The 19,125-nt window shown below is 42.0% G+C and overlaps 1 protein-coding gene across 1 annotated transcript; it reads left to right on the top strand.

Annotated features, from left to right (window-relative positions):
- The first annotated feature begins 2,230 nt into the window (after positions 1-2,230).
- On the top strand, positions 2,231-17,577 carry fam53c (family with sequence similarity 53 member C). Its single transcript, XM_052103616.1, is given in 6 exon segments — positions 2,231-2,662; positions 7,310-7,510; positions 7,657-7,714; positions 8,442-8,775; positions 8,777-9,284; positions 16,387-17,577. Coding segments are annotated over 4 exon segments (1,152 nt in total). The 5' UTR covers positions 2,231-2,662; positions 7,310-7,510; positions 7,657-7,707; the 3' UTR covers positions 16,690-17,577.
- The last annotated feature ends 1,548 nt before the right edge of the window (positions 17,578-19,125 follow it).

Genomic DNA, 19,125 nt, shown 5'->3' with positions numbered 1-19,125 from the left:
TGGAGACCTTTAAAGCTGAAATGTGAAGCTTGTAATTTTATAAAAGCACACATTAATTCTTCTGTTAAAACTCATGTATTATTTGAGCTGTAAAGCGGTTTAAATTCATTTTTACAGTCATTTTAGGGTTTGTTGACCTCGTCATGGCAATGAAGTTGGCTATAACTTTACACAGAAAAGGTTAGTAAACTATCACACCAAAATCATAAACTTTTGAATCCGTATTTTAATGTTTACTGATTAGCCCCATTCACTTCCATTGTAAGTGTCTCGTAACCAAGATTTGTGCTTTTTTTTTTTTTTTTTTTTTTTTCTTCGATTGAGCTTAACTTGTTTTAAACATGGAATATTCCTTTAACTGCACATTGCCTTTAGGCTTGTACATTATTTAAAAAATTAATGGCCACAATTTTTCATCTTGAAATAGTGTTTAGGAAATATGCTTTCATCCATACAAACTCTTAAAGGTGCACTCAGTAAGTTTTTGTTCATGTCATTTTGTACTTACACTGACACCAAGCAGCGTGGATGCACCATCATTCAAACGCAATAGTTTTCAGTTACCAATATTCACTATTCACAGTGAACCATGATTAAATTAAAGTATGATTGAAAATTGTTAATAACAGACCTGATGGCACATGTACATCACCCAGATGTCTATTTAATGTGTGTATTTACATCTGGAAGATTGTTTTTTTTTTCTTCTGTTGTTTGCTCGTCTGCAATGTGTCTATAAGACGGATGTCAATAAGACATTCAGCAGATGTCTTTGAGATGTTTATGATTTAGAATGTGTGTAAATCTGACCTTTTTAAGATTTTTAGCAGATGTTCATTAGATTGTGATGCTTTCCAGATGAAAAGATCTAAAACCGACATCTCTCAGATGTAGATGTGCTTGCTATCTGTGAGGGTGGTTACTGAGTTTTAATTGAAAGTTCACCCAAAAATGGAAATTCCTTCATCATTTAATCACCCTCATGCCATCCCAGATGTGTGTGACTTTCTTTATTCTGCTGAACACAAAGATTTTTAGAAGAATATCTCCGCTCTGTAGGTCCATACAATGCATGTGAATGTGACCAGAATTTTGTAAGGCAGCATAAAAGTAATCCATAAGACTCCAGTGGTTTAATCCATGTCTTCTGATGAAATATGATAGATGTGGGTGAGAGACAGTTTCATATTTAAGCCCCCCATTTTTTACTATAAATTCTCCTTCTTGCCCAGTAGGTAAAAGAAAAAGAATTGGAACATGGAGATTTATAGTAAAAAATTACTTGAATATTAATCTGTTTACAACCCACACCTATCATTTTGCTTCTGAAGATATTGATTTAACCACTGGAGACATCTTGACTACTTTTAGGATGCCTTTATATGCTTTATGGACCTTCAAATTTCTGGACACTATTCATTTGCATTGTATGGACCTACAGAGCTGAGATATTCTTCTAAAAGCTTTTGTTTGTGTTTAGCAAAATAAAGTAAATCATACACATCTGGGATGGATTGAGGGTGAGTAAATGACGAGAGAAGTTTACCATTTTGGGTGAACAATACTCTTAAGCGAGTAGTATTCAGCTTGAGCATGTGATTCTAAAATGGCAGCCCCCATGTGTGGACCCTCTCTATGGAAAATAAAACAGCTTTTATAAGGTTAGCCTACTGATATGACTGGAGACTTCATCTCATTTGAATGGAAATTATTTTCTACATTTGTCAAAATTGCAATTTCTTTAGGAGTAAAACTTTTCTTTTTTTTTTTTTAAAGAGGATTTATTTTTATGAAGCACACCTTTAAATTAATCTTTTTCAAGGTGATCCTTCTGTGACATTGTGCTTTTCCCGTCTTAGGCCAAAGAACAGATCTCAGTAAGCAGAATGGAGGTTTATTGCAACCGTATGATGGTATGTTGTGCGTCTTTATAGTTGCTTATCATCTGATACGCCACCTCAAATTGCCTCACATATTCTACCTCCTGGAATCATTGATAGAATAATCCTAAAATACTTTTAGAATCTAGTTTAATTTGTTCTGATATTTTGAAAGTGCAAAAATTCCTTTTGTAATTCACTACAATTCCCATGATTCTAAGTGTCTTATTATCTCGGGATCGGCTCAGTTCAAAGAGGGTCGAGTGGACTCACTGAACTCTATTGTTTGACACCTCCAAGCTTAATATAATTTATTTGACAATAATTATTCCCGTCTAATGTTTCATAGTGAACGTCGTGTCAAACGTTTCTTCACGGACAGTTATAAAATTAGCCTGAGACAGCCTGTATATGCCCAGAATGTTATTTACAAATTCCTCCTTAGAAGGGGCGCACTCGACTCTCCCTAGTGGGCGACGTCGAGAAGACAGTCTGTATCGACCAAGCGTGCAATTGCAGAGCATTCCTCAATTTTTACGCGATCCTTTAAATCAGTTGTAGCATTCTTCGCTTATGGTCCAACGTGTTATTTTAACGTTATGTTCTGGTTAAGCATATCAGTTGGTACTAGTATACAGATATAGATACAGGCCAAGGCGAGTGCAGTTTATTAGACAGCAAGCCGACTTGCTTTAGCTTGTTGTATCGAATCGGCGAAATCTCTCGGTCGCTAGCAATATTTCAGGCCTGGGGTTTGATGGACCACTCACGGCTGAGTCAAGGTAAGCCACTATAGTCGATAATCATCAGTATATGTTCGTTGATATGTGCAATTTCTCATACATAGTGTAGTTTCGCTGCAGTCGGGTTCAGTGTGCATGGCTTAACATCTAAAATCGGTGCATTGATTGGACTGGCATCTCAGAAACCTGTGTAAACAAATCAGCAGCACATGGCAGGGGTGCAGTAATTTGGTTCTGTTAATTGGTGATCAGAATATGCTGGACAGGCAATTTAAACCTTTATTTCTTTCATGGGCCTGTTTACTGCTCAGCGTTAGCTGTAGCTCCGGTCGGCGGTTCCTGATTGGCTCGCCATGTAGACTGTTATTTTTAATCACCATGAAAATTAGTCGCATTTTATAAAAGCGAAAATATTGATTTGAGAGTTATAGGTGTTGTTGCGTAATATCCTAGTCTAAACTGTAAAATAAAGCCAATGACAAATTGAGAACAACAACCGGTACGCGGAATGAGGATATTAAATGGCTTTCTGCATACTAATATTGACCATTGCTTATTTATAGACTCCGTTCATTTGCTTGCTTGCTTGCTTAAACGTGGGAAAATCAGTACACAATTAATGTGCGTACACATTCCGAATGGCTAAACTTGGCTAATGCCCCATGTAAACCGTACACACAGCTGCAGTAATGCAACCCAGTGGCCAACTCCGACCTTCAAGGCGATGCGCTTTTTGTTTGTAATTGTGGCGATGCGATCGTGGAATGTATTCTGTATTTCAGCAAATGATTTGAACCGAAGACGACGGATGTGTTGCGCTACATGTCACGCTTAATGTGCTTATAATGAAGATGACAGGCAGGCTTATATATGCTCCCCTCCCCCTCCATCAGCCGCGACCGCTCAGCGCGTTACCAAGGCAACGGCGGAACCGAACAAGAATCTGCTCGTGACCACGCATGGTACGTCATTACTTGCGACGTTTCCTCACCAGCACACAACATCGTTACATTTAGAGCGTTTACATGTACTAACCGCCTAATAACGTGTTCACGCTGGACTTGGGACAACGCTACTGTAAATATTAATAGGTTTTTATCAATATCAGTCATATCGGTGTACGTGTTTTTCAATGCTTAGTGTGTCAATGAGCACAGACAGTGAAGGATGTGTTCCCACAGTGGCATTAGGCCAGCGGAACAGACGGTCCCTTGACTGTGCAGCTTTCCCAGACACCTGTCACCAAGCAGTCCCTATGCATGTGTGCTGTAACAGGACACCACTAACCGACTGGGCCTGTGCCCTGCAGGGTTACAGTCCTTAGCCAGTGCTTGGAAAGCCAGGGTGATTAAATTCAAAGACCCTCAATCAATTTCTCTTGGTGAACTAATAATCTTCACACCCCACGCCTGGTATAAGCAATATTCCAAGCAAAACAAACAACAAATAAAAAGTGACAGAAGAGAGCTTATAGAAAGTTAGTTAGAATGATGTTAAAAAGAAAAGCAGTATGTGAAATAAACCTGATGTTGGGCTGTACAGCACTTTCATAATGGTAGTCTTAACATTGCCATTTAATTTTTATTGAGTTCTTGTTAAAGGAATAGTTCACCCAAAAATAACAATTCTCTCATTATTTACTCACCCTTGTGCCATCCCAGATATGTATGACTTCCTTTCAGAACACAAACAAATATGTCAACCCTGTAGGTCCATACAATGCATGTGAATGGTGACCAGAACTTTGAAGCTCAGAAAAACACAAAAAGGAAACATAAAAATAATCCACAAGAATCCAGTGGTTTAATGTCTTCTGAAGCTATCCAGTTTTGGGTGAGAACAGACCAAAATGTAACTCCTTTTTTTTTTTCTCTTTTCATCTTACCATTGCAGTCTCCAGGTATGATCATGATTTCAAGTTCGATTACACCTACTAGTGCTTGAGGCATGTGCAAAGCTCTAGATGGTGCTAGGGAGTTTAATAGAGCTTGAAATTAGGATTGCTAAATAGACTGCTGATGTCAATATTTATAGTAAAAAAAAAGTAATATTTTAGTCTGTTCTCACCCAAAACCAACTGGATTGCTTCAGAAGACAATGGCTGTTTCTCAGTGTGCATTTTTTTGTGTTCTTACGGTCTGGTGGACTCGTTCGACGTCATCATCCACTGCCGAAGTTCAATTCCAATACTCAAGATCGCAAGTACAGAGAATGCAAAAAATTACCTGGATGTGTTCTTGATGAGGCCGAATATCAAGGATGCCTCGGATGGTGACTTGTGGGCAAGAACCCGGTACTACAGTGGCTGATGAATGACATTTATTGTTGTGTTTTACCCACTGATATGTCAGTGGATTTACCTCAAGTGCTTCCCCCTTTAAACATTGTGAAATACTTTATTATTGTAATGTGTCTGTAGTCCTGCAAAACCTCTTAAACTTGCTTGAAGTTTAGTTGCACAGGAAGGGTTCTTATCGTGGATTTACACTTCCTTGTAAACATTACAAATGTCCATATGTGTGAGCATGACTGTAGAATGTAATCATGTAAAATAAAAACAATCACATTTGCTTTCCCATTCTCATACAAGATCAGACATCCTAAAAATTTCATTTAGTTCAGCTAAATGTAATATTCCTTTGCATTAATTTGAGAGATTCATAGGGATTTTTCTTAAACATTTCAAGTTTTCCACCATTTTGTATTGTCCTGAAGCTAGAACCACCAAATGTGGCATTTAGTGCCCACATCCATGCATATATTTATTAGAGGTCGACCGATATATGATTTTGCTGATACGATAACTAAGTTGGGAAGACAAGCCGATAACTGATAATCGGCCGATAGTTTTTAGAACTGATACTGAATGAAAAAACAACATTTAAAGTAGGGATGCACCGATTCAATGTTATTTTTTGCATAATCATTTTAGAATATCTTTACATTTTAAAGAGCACAACCAATTAGTTCCACACAATAATGTAAAGAAACACAAACCTCTAACTTCACATTATTTCAATACAAATGTATTGCTTATTAAGAAACACTTTATTGTTAACTAGTATACAGGATAATGTTGCAGTAAAATTAACAGTAATTCCAGTCTTCTAGTCTTCAGTAGAAAAAAAAAACAGCATTTTATTTTTGCCTTTATGTTTCAACTTGTATCTGGACGTTTCCGATTCAGATCTCTTTTTTTTGTTCAATTTAGTTGTAAGACATCATCTCACTTTTCATTCACACAGTTATTTTTTGGAACACATTCAATTTAAACATTGTTATAAATTGTTAGCAAATACTAATGATGACAATAATAATAATAATAAATAGTTATTCATATTATTGACTTTTTTTATTTGAAATACAACAGTAATATATTTAAGTTGTGCACTTTTTAAACCCTCACGCTTTTTTTTTTATTAACTCTCCAGGAAGTCTTGTATGTGCCTGTTTGTAGGAAAGTTCACAGTAGTTTAATTGACTTCTTATTCAAATTCTTGTCAAATGTACCTCTAGTGCCATTCTAAATGCATATTATAAGTGAACCGAACTATGAGCATCTACATCTGCAATGTTATTTGTGGAGTAGCGCTCAAATATTGCGCAACACGTGAAGGTTAAAAATAGCCACGAGTGTGTGTGTAAACAGAGCAGCGCCATTCACTGACACGCTGGAGCTGTGTATGCATTTTATATATTTAGTTATAAAACACAACATATTGTGATTCACAGAGCTATTGCATGTCTTCAAGTGGCTGATCACTTCACTTCTGGTGATGGGATCTTTAATGTGAAACTAGGGCAAACTAGTGAATTGTAATGTCTTATGCTTTTTTTAACGCTTCTATAAGATTCTGTGAAATTTTTGTTTGTATGTTGCGCTGTTATGCTCATTTAAATTCTCAAAGAAACTCGTCACACACACACCGATCACTTGATGATTATCTAATAAAAATAACAAGGATAACTTTGAGGATAAAAAATGAATTAAAATCAGATGCGTTTCTGATTCATTTATACGTTTCTCTTGACTGGATGAAGATATTTTTCTCAAATCTCTCACTATCTTTAAATATACAACTTAGCTAGCTAAAGCATAAATGTGACTGGATATAAACTAATGCAAATAGATGGTAATAATATATATTTAAACATTTGGGGAGGACTTGCGTGTATTTGTCTCATTGTTCTAACCGCTTAAGGTTAGCTTTAACGTTAGTGTCCTCTCAGCCTGGTCTGCAAACATACTGATGTACTCTATTAATGCAGCATCAATTCAGGTAATTAATTAATTTATAATGATATGACAACATGTACTGTATACATACATTTTAGGTGTTGGTGTTTTAAATCAAAATTGTTCAGCTCCGTGCAGTGTTCCGCTGCATGCTACAACGTGCAGTCTCACGTGTCAAAACAACCACCACTAGGCATCAATGATAGTTTTTATTTCACCTCTAGAGGCCGCTCTCATACTGTATAACGACAGCGCGCCCTTCCCAGCCGCTCCAGCACCAGACACAACAGGGGGGAAATTATTGGTGTGGATTTTTGCCGATAGTTCCAGAAATCATTATCGGGGCAGATTTATCGTCAAAACCGATATATTGGTCGACCTCTAATATTTATATCTTAGGAATGCTCCTTTGCCCATATTAATTATTTTTTAATTCTGACATGCCCAAGGTGAGGACGTCATCATGGTTCCTGAGTGAGAAGTGACAGATTGCCCTGGATGTTTGGTGGACCTTACCTCAGTTTCATCTTGTGCACATCAGCCACTTTCTCCACCCTTCCTTCCCTCTCCAATTTGCCATGCCATGGTTTTGTTAAAAGTGAACAACAACGTTGACCCAACATCAACAACCACCACCGGACAGCAAACTGGTAAAACTTGTGTTGTAGAGCTTTGTATCAGCACAGTGTGTTTTGATTCACTTATGATCCATTTATGATTTTCCTTTATATCTGCATATTAATGCAGTGTACTGTATGTTTTGTACTGTGATCTGATCTGAAATGTTGTCTTTCAGTCTCTAATTCATCGTAAGAACACCGAAAACAGCAGGCCTACAGATGGATTGATGCCTGGTGAGTATTCTCTGACATGTATATCACTTACGAATATGTTGAGTCTGGACTCCAAACACTGAACTTAAGTACACAAGAACCTGAATTGGCTTTTAGTAAAAAACAGAACAAAGTAAAAAAAATAAAGTAATTTATGCTGAGATGAATTGTAACTGGGTTATGTTTCTTCCTGGCCAAGTGAAATGAAAAATAGTCTTTATGGAGCTTTCATTATGTTTCTTTTTATGACAATTTTAAAATCTCCCATAATCTGTAGTCTTCAGTATGATGGGCTTTCTGAATACAAGCTGTTCATGTTTCAACTAACTCTGATGAACATGAACTGTGATTTACATCCACACCTAAATAACTGGCTTTTGATTTGTGAGCAATCATCGATATTATTTTCTGGAGGCAGTACAGTTGAGAAATGCAGTTACAATCACATGCTAGTTTTACAGCATATATAGGGGTGCAACTAACAATTTTTTGATAAAAAATGTATCTGTTGATTTATTTAATAATATCAATCATTTAAAAATACAAGTTGTATTTTCAGCACGACCAGTCAATCATTTACACTGAAAAAAACAACTACAAACCGAAGTGTGACATCAAACGACTTTGGACAGTGTTTTATGAGAAACCCTTTATATTCTAAATCCTGTTAATAGCACACACTTCTGTATTGGTTTGTTATATTGTTGACTGTGTAAATACTCAGAAATATGTATCCTTCCTCTTTCAGAGAGCAGTTACTGGCAGCTCTGCCCTTCTTCAAAGTCCAGCCTGCAGGGGGTGCTCAGCTCCAGCTTCCCCCCCGGCCCCGTGCCCCTGGGTCCTACAGAAAACCACCTGCCGGAGGGGGATGCCCTGAACCGTCCGCTTGCCCCTAGCACCTCTGTTACGGACCTGTCTTTTCCCGGGCCTCCCCCTCCCCCCCCGCCACCCCCCAAACGCCACTGTCGTTCGCTGTCTGTACCAGAGGACCTTTCCCGCTGCCGGTACACCTGGCGGCCGAGCGCCTCCAAGGTCTGGACACCAGTGAACCGGCGATGCCACGGTGGAGGGGGCGTGGGGGCCGTGTCCGCTGCGTGCCCCCAGCTCCTCTCTCAATTCCTCGCTGCACTCTTCTTCCAGTCCCACCTTTTTCAGCCTAGCCCTTTCCCCGGATTCGCCATTGCCGTGGAATTTCCCGTGGGACCCGACTGACAGTGCCGGAGGAGGTGCCTGCTACTGCTTCTTCCCCTCGCCATCTTCATGCTCCTCCTCTCCGTCTCCGCTCCATCCACCACCTCCACCACAGCGTCGCTTTTCCCTCTCTCCGGTGCTTATTCGCGAAGCTGCCGCCCAGTTCCTGCCGCCACCTCCTGTGCCCCCGCAAATCACGTCGCATCCACCAGCGGTGCCTGCCTCGCCCTCCTCCGCCTGCAGCACTCCATCTTCGGTGCGCCGTGCTCTTCCTCCTCAACTTCCACGGTGCCATTCTCAGCCCTGTGACCTGCTCCTGCTCAAACCTGGCCTAAAACGCCGCAGGGACCCGGACAGACCATGTGCACGGCCTGTGTTGGACTTTGCCAAAATGGCACAGGTAAAGCATGTGTTATTTATTCTTTAATATTGTGAAGATACCAGGGTTTCCGTTGTCCGGTAATTACCGGACATTGGCCGGTAAAAAAATTAAATGTCCGACAAAATTAAATATCTCCGGTCAAATTGTCGGATTAAAATTGCCTAATAATCCCGTCCCCCTAACACAATCTGAATTTGAGAATAAGCCTAAAATGTATAAAGCAAAAATACACCGATCTCTTGCTATGTTATAAAGGAACAGGCTCTATCGTTTGAAAAGCACGCCTAAAACGGCTGCAATATAGACCTAAACAACGAACGATTGAGTGAGACGTTTCAAATATGGCCAGGCCCAGGCAGACTAGCTTTAAAAGCTTTTTTCAGAGGCCAGACGATGGTGAATCAGGAACATCTCATTATAGATAGATCAGTGCTTCTAATCCACGCATTCGTGCAGTTTTTTTTCTCTATCATCAAAACTGAATAGCCTATGTTCATCAGTGCATGGTTAGTCTTTATCAAGCAGGGACACGTTTGTGTGCATTTTATTTTGTGATTTCACCGGAATTAATAGAGTCTCCGCAACGGCGATAGATTGAAACGCGCGTCCTAGTGAAGATTGCGCAACTCGCGCAGCGCGTCGTCCATGCAACTGATAGCAGCGGACACGAGTGCTCAGCTTGATTTCAAAAACAACAGATTTTAGCGCTAGATCTCTTATTTAATAACGGACTAAATGAATGATCTGCTAGTTAACTGGAGATGTTTTATTTATTTGTATTAGGTACATCCGTGCCTCAATGTTTCAAAAAGTGAATGTGTGTGAAACCACAGTAAAAAACAATTGGCGTTGATTGACGCCAATCGGACGTTCATGTTTTTTTTTCATCTATTTGAAAGTTAAGCTAATAATAATATGTTGCATTCTATACGGCCTGATTATGTCATTTTTTAAGTTACATAGACTGCCTCCAGTTTTCCTCAACTTGACTAATTAAGAGGCGATATATTTGACCGGCATATCATCAAAATGTCCGTAAAACGAAACCTCTGCCGGTCACTTTGACGGCACCATTTTTTTCTAGCGGAAACTCTGGAAGATACATATATAAACAAATCTAATATTATTAGAATAGCAGCACTCTGTGATATAGCAAGTCTACAGAGTATTTGATTTATTTCTATCATGTTGTAAAAAATGTAAAGTTATGGTGTAAATTTAAAGTCAACATGAAAAAATTCCTGGTCTTGTTGCGCATGATTCATCAGTGTAGCGCTGGGCAATAAAACGATATTGATATTTATGTGTAAAAAATTTCAATATTTATTATCAACTTTTTCTACCATTTCGTTATTTAGCTTATTCAACATCTAGACAATTGGATCAAGTTTGTCTTGTTAAAAACACATGCAGTTCAGCAAAGTTACACACACAACTAGCTAACTGAATCACAGTCATGAAATCAGCCGGTTAGTAAGTATTAGCGGGCTAGCGGCTACATGGCACAGCTGTCAAGAAAAACAGTAATGAGACTCTGTAGCTGCTAGCTAGCTATCCAGCTAATATGCAATCATTGTGTATCAAACAAGACAACACTAACAATGCAATACAGCTGTCGAATGAACACAACAACACCTCCAACATCAACACCATTGCTGTTTATTTATGTACTATTTTGTTGTGTTTTCATGATCCATAGCACTGTCAAAGGCAAGAAAGTGTTTCTCTTTCTTTGTGATGTTTATTGGCAGATGGCTGTCCAGTTATGGTGCATTACTGAGAAAGAAATTGGTGAAATGTCAATGAAAAGAGCTCACACACACCTTATGTTGAATGAAATCCTAAACTGAGTATACTTTAAAGGTCTAACAAACATCTAGAATGCATGTTCTCCCCTATTAATGGTATGAAGTGAATATTGTGATGAACTGATATCGGAAAATATGAAAAAAAATATATCATGATAATGCTTTCGGCCATATTGCCCAGTTCTTAATCAGTGCACATTGTTCCAAAAAAAATTAAAATAAAAGATCTCTATCTTCTCATCAAAATGCGCAGGAAAGTGTCCATTATGCGTTTGTGCTTAAAACAACAACAGGTAGCAGCTGAATGAAACCGAATGTCTTCTCCTCATCAGAGTTATAAATTAACACCGCATCTTTTAAAATCAGCCTGAGATATGTATCAAGTGGTCAAAAGACATCTTATGTAGTGCATTTTTTAAAACAAAAATAATTCAAAATAGACAGATTGCTCCCCTTTTGTGTTCACTAAGAGTGAGGCCTATCTGTCCTGCTCTCTCCATTTCAAAGTATAAGCGTTTGTGGGTGGGGCCAAGAGTTAAATTATGTAATGTAGGCTTTAATGTTTTTTTGATATAGAGGTCATGAGTTAATGTATATCCGGTGACGTAGGGTAGTCACAGAATTAGAGAACGAGGTGTTTTTGCAGCTTGTTTTCAATAAATGCTTTTATTGCATTGGGTATTAATGTTTGAGTTCTGAAATTTGCATGATGTTTTTATTGTAGAAAGACCTCTTATGTCAAAATATAAAGGACAATTTGATTCCTCATGACATGACCCCTTTCAACTGAAGCAGTTTGAGAAATATACAATCTGTTGTTTTATAACTGCATTTAGTTTGATATTGGTTTGATTGGCTGAGATGTTTGATGGGACAGAAATGGGAAAACTTGCTCATTATTTTCTTTCCTTACAGTAGCTATTTTTTTTTTTTTCAAATCTATTTGTTAAACTATTTCTGTTATTTTCTATTTTATGATTAATTGTTGTTATATAGGTTTAGCAGTTCCAGGTATTTAGCCATATAGTTTTAGGCTACTGTTTTAGATAACGTCTAGGTTACGGATGTAACCTCCGTTCCCTGATGGAGGGAACGAGACGTTGTGTCAGAGAAGCGACACTAGGGGTCTCTCTTGAGCACCGAATATACCTCTGATCTATGAAAAAAGGCCAATGAGAAGTTGGCAGATAGTATTTGCATACCCCGCTCCCAGACATACGGGTATAAAGGCGAGGAAATACTATGAGTTCATTCAGGATTTTTTGAGGACCCGGAAATGGTTCGGCCACTACAGTGGCTCGGCTCAGCGACGTGGCCGGGAGGGCACAGCGTCTCGTTCCCTCCATCAGGGAACCTAGACGTTCCCCGTCTGTCGCTCTCTTCGATGTTGTGTCGGAGAAGCGACACTAGGGGTCCAATTTATATCAAGCCGTGCGCTGAGCCGTGTACGTGTTCTGCTGACACAGGAGCGGGCAGGTATTTTACGTGCCAAGACGACCAGCTGTGTCAGACTGTACGTACCCTTCCCCAATGCCCCAAAAAAGTCGTCAGAGTCCTTCTGGTTACCCTAGACAGGGGAACAAGGCGACGCTTGCCAACCTGGGAATGGGCCAAGCCTGGCTGGGCCTCTTTTCTCTCTATGTTTCTCACATAGAGCAATAGACGGCCGGGGCCCTTACATGCATCGAGGGAATGGGGTCTTACCTAGTTTCCTATTCTTTCAGGGGAAAAGACCCTGCGGAGACCACACCTGCCCGGAAGGGGAGATAAAAGTGGTGAATACGTCACATGTGTTTTTATGCGACACGTGGAAAGTGGCGCAGTGGTAGATCCAGCCTGAAGGAGGGGGGAGTTGCTGCAACATGGCGACCGGAGGGCAGCCGGGGACTGCCTAAGGAAAACACGTGTCCGCTTTTGTAAGGGGACCTTATCACGGAAAATACACACAGGGGGAGTCCGAGTAGGAGTCCTCACCCTGGGAGCACCTATTCCAGTACAGGGTAGATTGAGTACCCGCAGTGGATTGGGTCGGCGAGTTCCTCCGCTGAACTGCGGACCTATGAGGGCTAGGGAGGAATCGTCCAGGGATCCGAGGACTGGGATCCCCTGGGAGGAGAAACGCACAATTTTACCTCAAGCGAGGGAAAGGGCGCTATATGCAAGCGATTCACCCGTCCAGCCCATCACGTTTTACCGAGTTCTACTGGCTCGGACCTGAGAAAACACAGGATGATACTGACTCAACCCGGAGATTGTAAAATCTCGCAAAGGTATTTGGTTTTGCCCAACACGCTGCTCTACATATGTCTGCCAGAGAGGTCCCCCTGGCCAGTGCCCATGAGGATGCAACACTCCTTGTTGAGTGAGCTCGGACCCGCAAGGGGGGGGACCCGCTGCGAACCAATCTAGATGCTGAACGCAAGTTTTAAATGTGTTCTTGCGTGAGCATTTTTGAACGGGAGTTTGTGCATAGCCTGGTTGAAAACTCATAAGTTCAAGATCGGTCATAAGCCGCCGCGCTTCCTTGGGTACGATGAAGTAAGGGCTGTAGGGACCCTTCTTCATCTCGGTTGGCGGGACAGGCTCTATCGTGTCTTTAAGTAAGAGACTATTTCCACCTGCAGGGATTTGGCGTATTTGCCGTGTACTGCGTGCGGTAAAGTGGACGCCCACAAAGGGGGCGAAGGCCTGGCAAACTGAATTGCGTAACCAAGTCAGAAGGTCCTGGCCAGCCAGCGTGATGGATTGGGCAGTGAAAGACACACATCCAAGCTCCGTGCTGGGGGCGCTAAGGGGACGATAACTTTTGACGTACCCGGTGGGGCTTCGCAGCGGGGCAGAGCAGGCAGTACGGCGTCGGGAGGCGAGGACGCGTCCCGAGGCTCTAGTGCTGAGAAAGGACTCAAAGCACTTACCTTGCTCCGCACACCTGGCAGGGGGCAGGTTAGTGACTGAGGAGGAGGTCCTGTAGCGGCGTCCTCTGAACTCGTCAGAACTGGCCGGCCGGGGAACAGTCGTGGGGATAAGGGCGGAGGGTCCGCGTCCAGTGTGCCGGAGTCCCATGAGAACAGCATCTGCGGACCAGGTGACCCAGAAAGAGGAAATTGCTCTGTTATTAAAATAAACGTGCAAAAAGAAAGTACCTTAACTGAAGGTTTCTCTTCCCGGTGGTTTGTTTACCAACTCCGGAGCAAAAGTCTCGATCTCTGGGTCGTCCATCTCTGGAACGCTTGGGAGCCTTCTGGGTCATCGAAGGGGTCCGTGAGATGGGGGGCGTGCGCTTCCTGCGGGGTGCTCGACGCTGGGGCTGAGAGCTGGGCCCACTCTTGGTTGAGGCAGAGTAGCAAGTTTTTTTTATTTTTTAAGCCGCAGGAGGACGCCCTCGGCGAGCAGACGGGGCATGGACCCTGGCAGCAGGTTTGCGGCAGAGCAGGATGTGTAAAATGGCCTCCGTCTTCTGCTTCACTGCTGTGGACTGCTGGGCAGAGTCGTCAACGGTGCCGCCGAATGGACGGAACTGGGAGACGGGGGCGTTCGAGAAGGCGCCCGTATTTCGACAGGTCCAGTCTATAGGTTCCATTTCTGGACCACAGGGGTGGCCATTGCCCGTTCCAGTGCTGGCGCTTCTGACCTTCGTCGAGGGTAGTGAGAGCAGAGGAGCGAGGAAGCCGGTTTCGGGCAGTAAAAGGTGCCCTTTTACGGCTTACTCAACTCGTCATGCACGTCCGGGAAGAAAGGAACTGGGGGGGGGGGCGCGGCTGTGAGCGGCGCACATGCCCGTGGAACCAATTAAGTCAAGTCAATCGCGCTCGCGGTACCCGGGAAAGCATAGCGGACCTCTGTGCATCAGGCTCAGACTGGGCACGCAGACCCGAAGGTGGAAGCCCAGACAAGTCATCAGCATCAGAAGCCGCTGTAACGCTCTCCGATGCAGCGGCGATTGTCGGCATCCAATTCCGGGAGCTCAAGGGACCGGCAGGCCGGCCGCAAAGCGGGCCGCACTCATCCCGAGCTCAGATGGGAGCACGCAAGCGTGCCGGGTAGGCGGGTGGTTCGCGGGGATTTACCCGGCAAACGCAACCCGTCATTGTCCCCAAATCGCCTTCATCGCCCACGGAGCCTGCCTCAATCCCGTAGGAAAGAGGCGAGCCACGGGGGGGCGGCTGAAGTGGCTTTCATGACAAAAGAAAGCCGTGACCCCAATGCTGCCACAACTATGTTCTCGCACTGAGAACATAACCCATTGGAGAGAAATCGCTCATCCCGAGCTCCGACAGAAGCCAGCAAGCGTGCCGCGGAGGTGGGTAGTTCGAGGGGATTTACCCGGTCAACAGAGCCCATCATTGTCCCCAAATCGCCTTCATCGCCTGCAGTGCCTGCCCCAATCCCGTGGGAAAGAGGAGAGGCGCGGGGGGGGGGGGCTGAAGTGGCTTTCTCTCATGTCAAAAGAAAGCTGCGACTGCAATGCTGTCATGGCTATGTTCTCGCATTAAAAACATAGACCATTCATAAAAAACGCTGCCTGCGTGTAATCGCAGCCCAGGTACGCCAGGCAGTTTTTATGACCGTCAGAGGAGGGGAGAAATCAACCGCATCCAGAAACTACACAGAGGTGTCCTGAAAAGGACATTCAACGCCTGTCGATGCGCCCAGGGGCAACTGCACTGCCGTGCAGAGAAGGAGAAAGCCGCTGTAATGCGGCGTAGAATCCAACAGTATGCAGAGCATCAGAGGAATACAGGAACAGGTATGACTCATAGCAAACAGCATGCACAACCATCGGCTCCTAAGAAAATTTCTGAATGAACTCATAGTATTTCCTCGCCTTTATACCCATATGTCCGGGGGCGGGGTATGCAAATACTATCTGCCAACTTCTCATTGTCCTTTTTTCATAGATCAGAGGTATACTCGGTGCTCAAGAGAGACCCCTAGTGTCGCTTCTCCGACACTACGTCGAAGAGAGCGACAGACGGGGAATGTATTATTTCTAGAATGTAGTTAATGCTGTAATTTAATGCTAGATAACGTTTAAGTAATCAGCGTTACAGCAGTTATAGCAAATAACAATCGATTTGAAAAATGCACACATATTCTATAAACTATTTACAGACACTTTAGTCTGAAAATTGTTTGACATTTTGGTCTGAGATTTGCCTTGTTTTGTCACGTCACTCTTGGTGTAGGCCTTAAAATCACATTGCTGTTTGAGTATATACTGTATATACTTTTTAATCTTACCAGTTAAATTTTGGAAACTTTGTTACTCCACTTTAACAGAGCTAAATTGTTATTTTACTCTTTCTTTTCAGACCCGAAGCACAGATCCCCTCAGTTATATGGAACGGGGCAGACTTGCCTGTGGGGGGGACGTCTGTATGGGCCTTGAGCCTTTTTTTGGAGACTTCAGAGGCTCATGTTCACCAGCCGAAGGCCTGGGCAGGACAAGTATCGGGCCATTGAGTGAAAGCGATGAGGAGGAGGAGGAAGAGGAGGAGGAGGAGGAGGAGGAGGAGAGAGAGGAGGAGGACCCTGAAGAGCGTGACGGGGGACAAACGAGTGTGTTTGAAAGGGATTGTACTGAACTAGATATCACCCTCATTGAGGAGAACTGAACGTTGTCCAGGGGATGATCTTATTTCCCATCCACCCCGACGGCCAGCATTCAGCTCTCTCTGCATCACCTGCTACCTTACACTGGCAGGCCTCTCAGGAACCCTGTTGCCCTCTCTCTAGGCTCACAGGTGTAGAAGCCCATTAATGAAGACATGCTGACTACTATCATATGCAGGCAGTCATGGACGCTGTCCCATCAACATTCCAGAATCAGTTGCTGAGACATTCTGAAGGATGCAAATATTTCAGAGCTGGAGAAACCAGCAAAGGAGTTTTATGTGTATCGGACGTCCTCTTAAAATTAATCTTCAAACTGACAAAACCGAACTGGAGGCAAACAGGTCTTAAGCTTCCTGCTTCTTTTCTTTTCACGTCTTTCCTCTTGACTTGTTTTGATAGTAAGAATAGACTTTCATGGATGATGGTTATAAATATCAGTGTTTTGTTAAGTTAAATAAAAAAGGGCAGTACGACATAGCAGTATTTTACTCTGCAGACCTTTATACTTCCTGACGAAGGTCCATCTGATTCAACATAAGCCTTAAGATGCCTGTTTTTCTTCCTCTTTATCAAAAGATTCCTCAAGGAAATGAATTGTGTACTGTAGCTGTAGTTCTTTATTTTCTGCAGTTTTTTTTTTTTTTTTTTTATCTGTACAATGCATTCCTCTAAAATGTAAATGTGTATACATTTATTAACGCACTGTATTTGGGACATTTAGAAAGAAACAATGAAAGCAACCACTGTATTCTGAAGGCACATTGTTATACTGTATTGTACAGCGAGTATTTGTTCAAATAAGTTGTGTAAAGATGGTAGCTTGAAGGTTGGAGACAGGCTATTGCTGTCATTTAGAATTTTTTTTTTATTGTACGTGTGATAAAAATTCAGACTCAGTTTATGAAAAAATAAAGTTTATTTGAAATTATTTTATAGAGAATGGAAATATTTATATTTTTTTATAGCTGAAATTAGGGCTGGGACAACGCGTCGACGTCATCAAAAATACGTCGACGTAAAATATGCGCGTCGATTCGTCGGACCCAAAACAAAGATGGCGGCGCCGGCGAATTGTAGCAACACGAGTGTCTCCTCAGACTATCAGAAGTGCAAGGCGGCATGCACTCGTTCCTCTAAAGTATGGGAATTCTTTAATTTAAAAGGAAAAAATTCCGTGATATGTCGTCTTTGCAAAATGGAGATGGCCTTCCATTGTAGCACCACGGCAATGCACCAGCATCTGAAGAGGCGCAACCCGGGAGCAACTGCAGATGACAGAGCACCGTAAGTTTTTTTTTTCAACTCCCCACTTTGCACTCGATGTTGGAGTAGGCTATAATACGTTGTCGACGCCTAAAGTTTTCGCTTATAGCTATTAATAATGCGCTTATAGCTATGAATGTCGTGAAAAATACATAGAGGACACTGACAACGCGCTGACAGACAGGACCAAGCAGGTAACATTTAATAAAGTCTCAACTTTCAAATTTGGTCATTCAAAGAAAATTAAACCATAAATAGGCCTACTATTTTGTGGCTCTTTAATGTGTCGTGACAGATTGCCTCAGTTAAAGCTGCTCGTGAACCGATCACCATTCCTTGGTTAATTTATAGCATCAAATAGGCTAAACATGAATGTAGCCTACATCAGAAGGACTGTTGTTTTAACCGCGGAAAGATGTCAGTACAGTAGCCTACAATCCATTATTCAAATTCAAATCCACCGACGTTAATCTTCTCTCTCCTGACTACTTTGTCGGACAAAAATGGCGTATTATGATTGATTGATCAGATCGCCAGTCAAACAAACTCCCAGCAAATGTTTTATTTTTTTACATTTTATACACCCCCACCCCCGATGAAACCGGTATTACCGGTTAAGTCGATTAATCGAATCGAATCGGACTGAAAAAAATTAATCGGTAGATTAATCGATGCATCGAAAAAATAAATCGCTAGATTAATCGTTTATCCCAGCCCTAGCTGAAATAATTCACAGCATTAAGAAAGATGTTGAGAGTTGCTAACAAGAGTTTTTTAGTGTGATCATAAAAGCTAAGGCTTCTTCCCCTCTGTTCTTTTGAAATTCTATTTCAAAATTAAAGCTGCAAGCAGCAATGAACGGGCCCTTGCACCCTGGTGCACGTTGGGGCTGCTGTGCCAGGGGAATGTCACTCCAATTTTCTTTGCATTTTTTTGTACTTAAATGCGTTTAAGAGCATATCACAGTGTAAAACATGTTATTTCTTGTTGCCAGTAGGTGGCGGTAACAAAAGTTGAAGAGAAAAATCACAATGACTAGGTAGCAAAAATTGAAGAGAGAAATCACAATGACTGAATTACTGTTGGGTTTAGGATATGGTTCTAAGAGACTTTTTTGTACGTGTTGACATCACATATTCCTACTGATTTTGTATGTGTAGGTGAAACGTGTC

This window comes from Xyrauchen texanus, chromosome 34, assembly GCF_025860055.1.
Source record: "Xyrauchen texanus isolate HMW12.3.18 chromosome 34, RBS_HiC_50CHRs, whole genome shotgun sequence".
Taxonomy (NCBI): domain Eukaryota; kingdom Metazoa; phylum Chordata; class Actinopteri; order Cypriniformes; family Catostomidae; genus Xyrauchen; species Xyrauchen texanus.
Note: the sequence above shows the minus strand (reverse complement) of the source record. Positions and strands in the feature narration are given on the sequence as shown.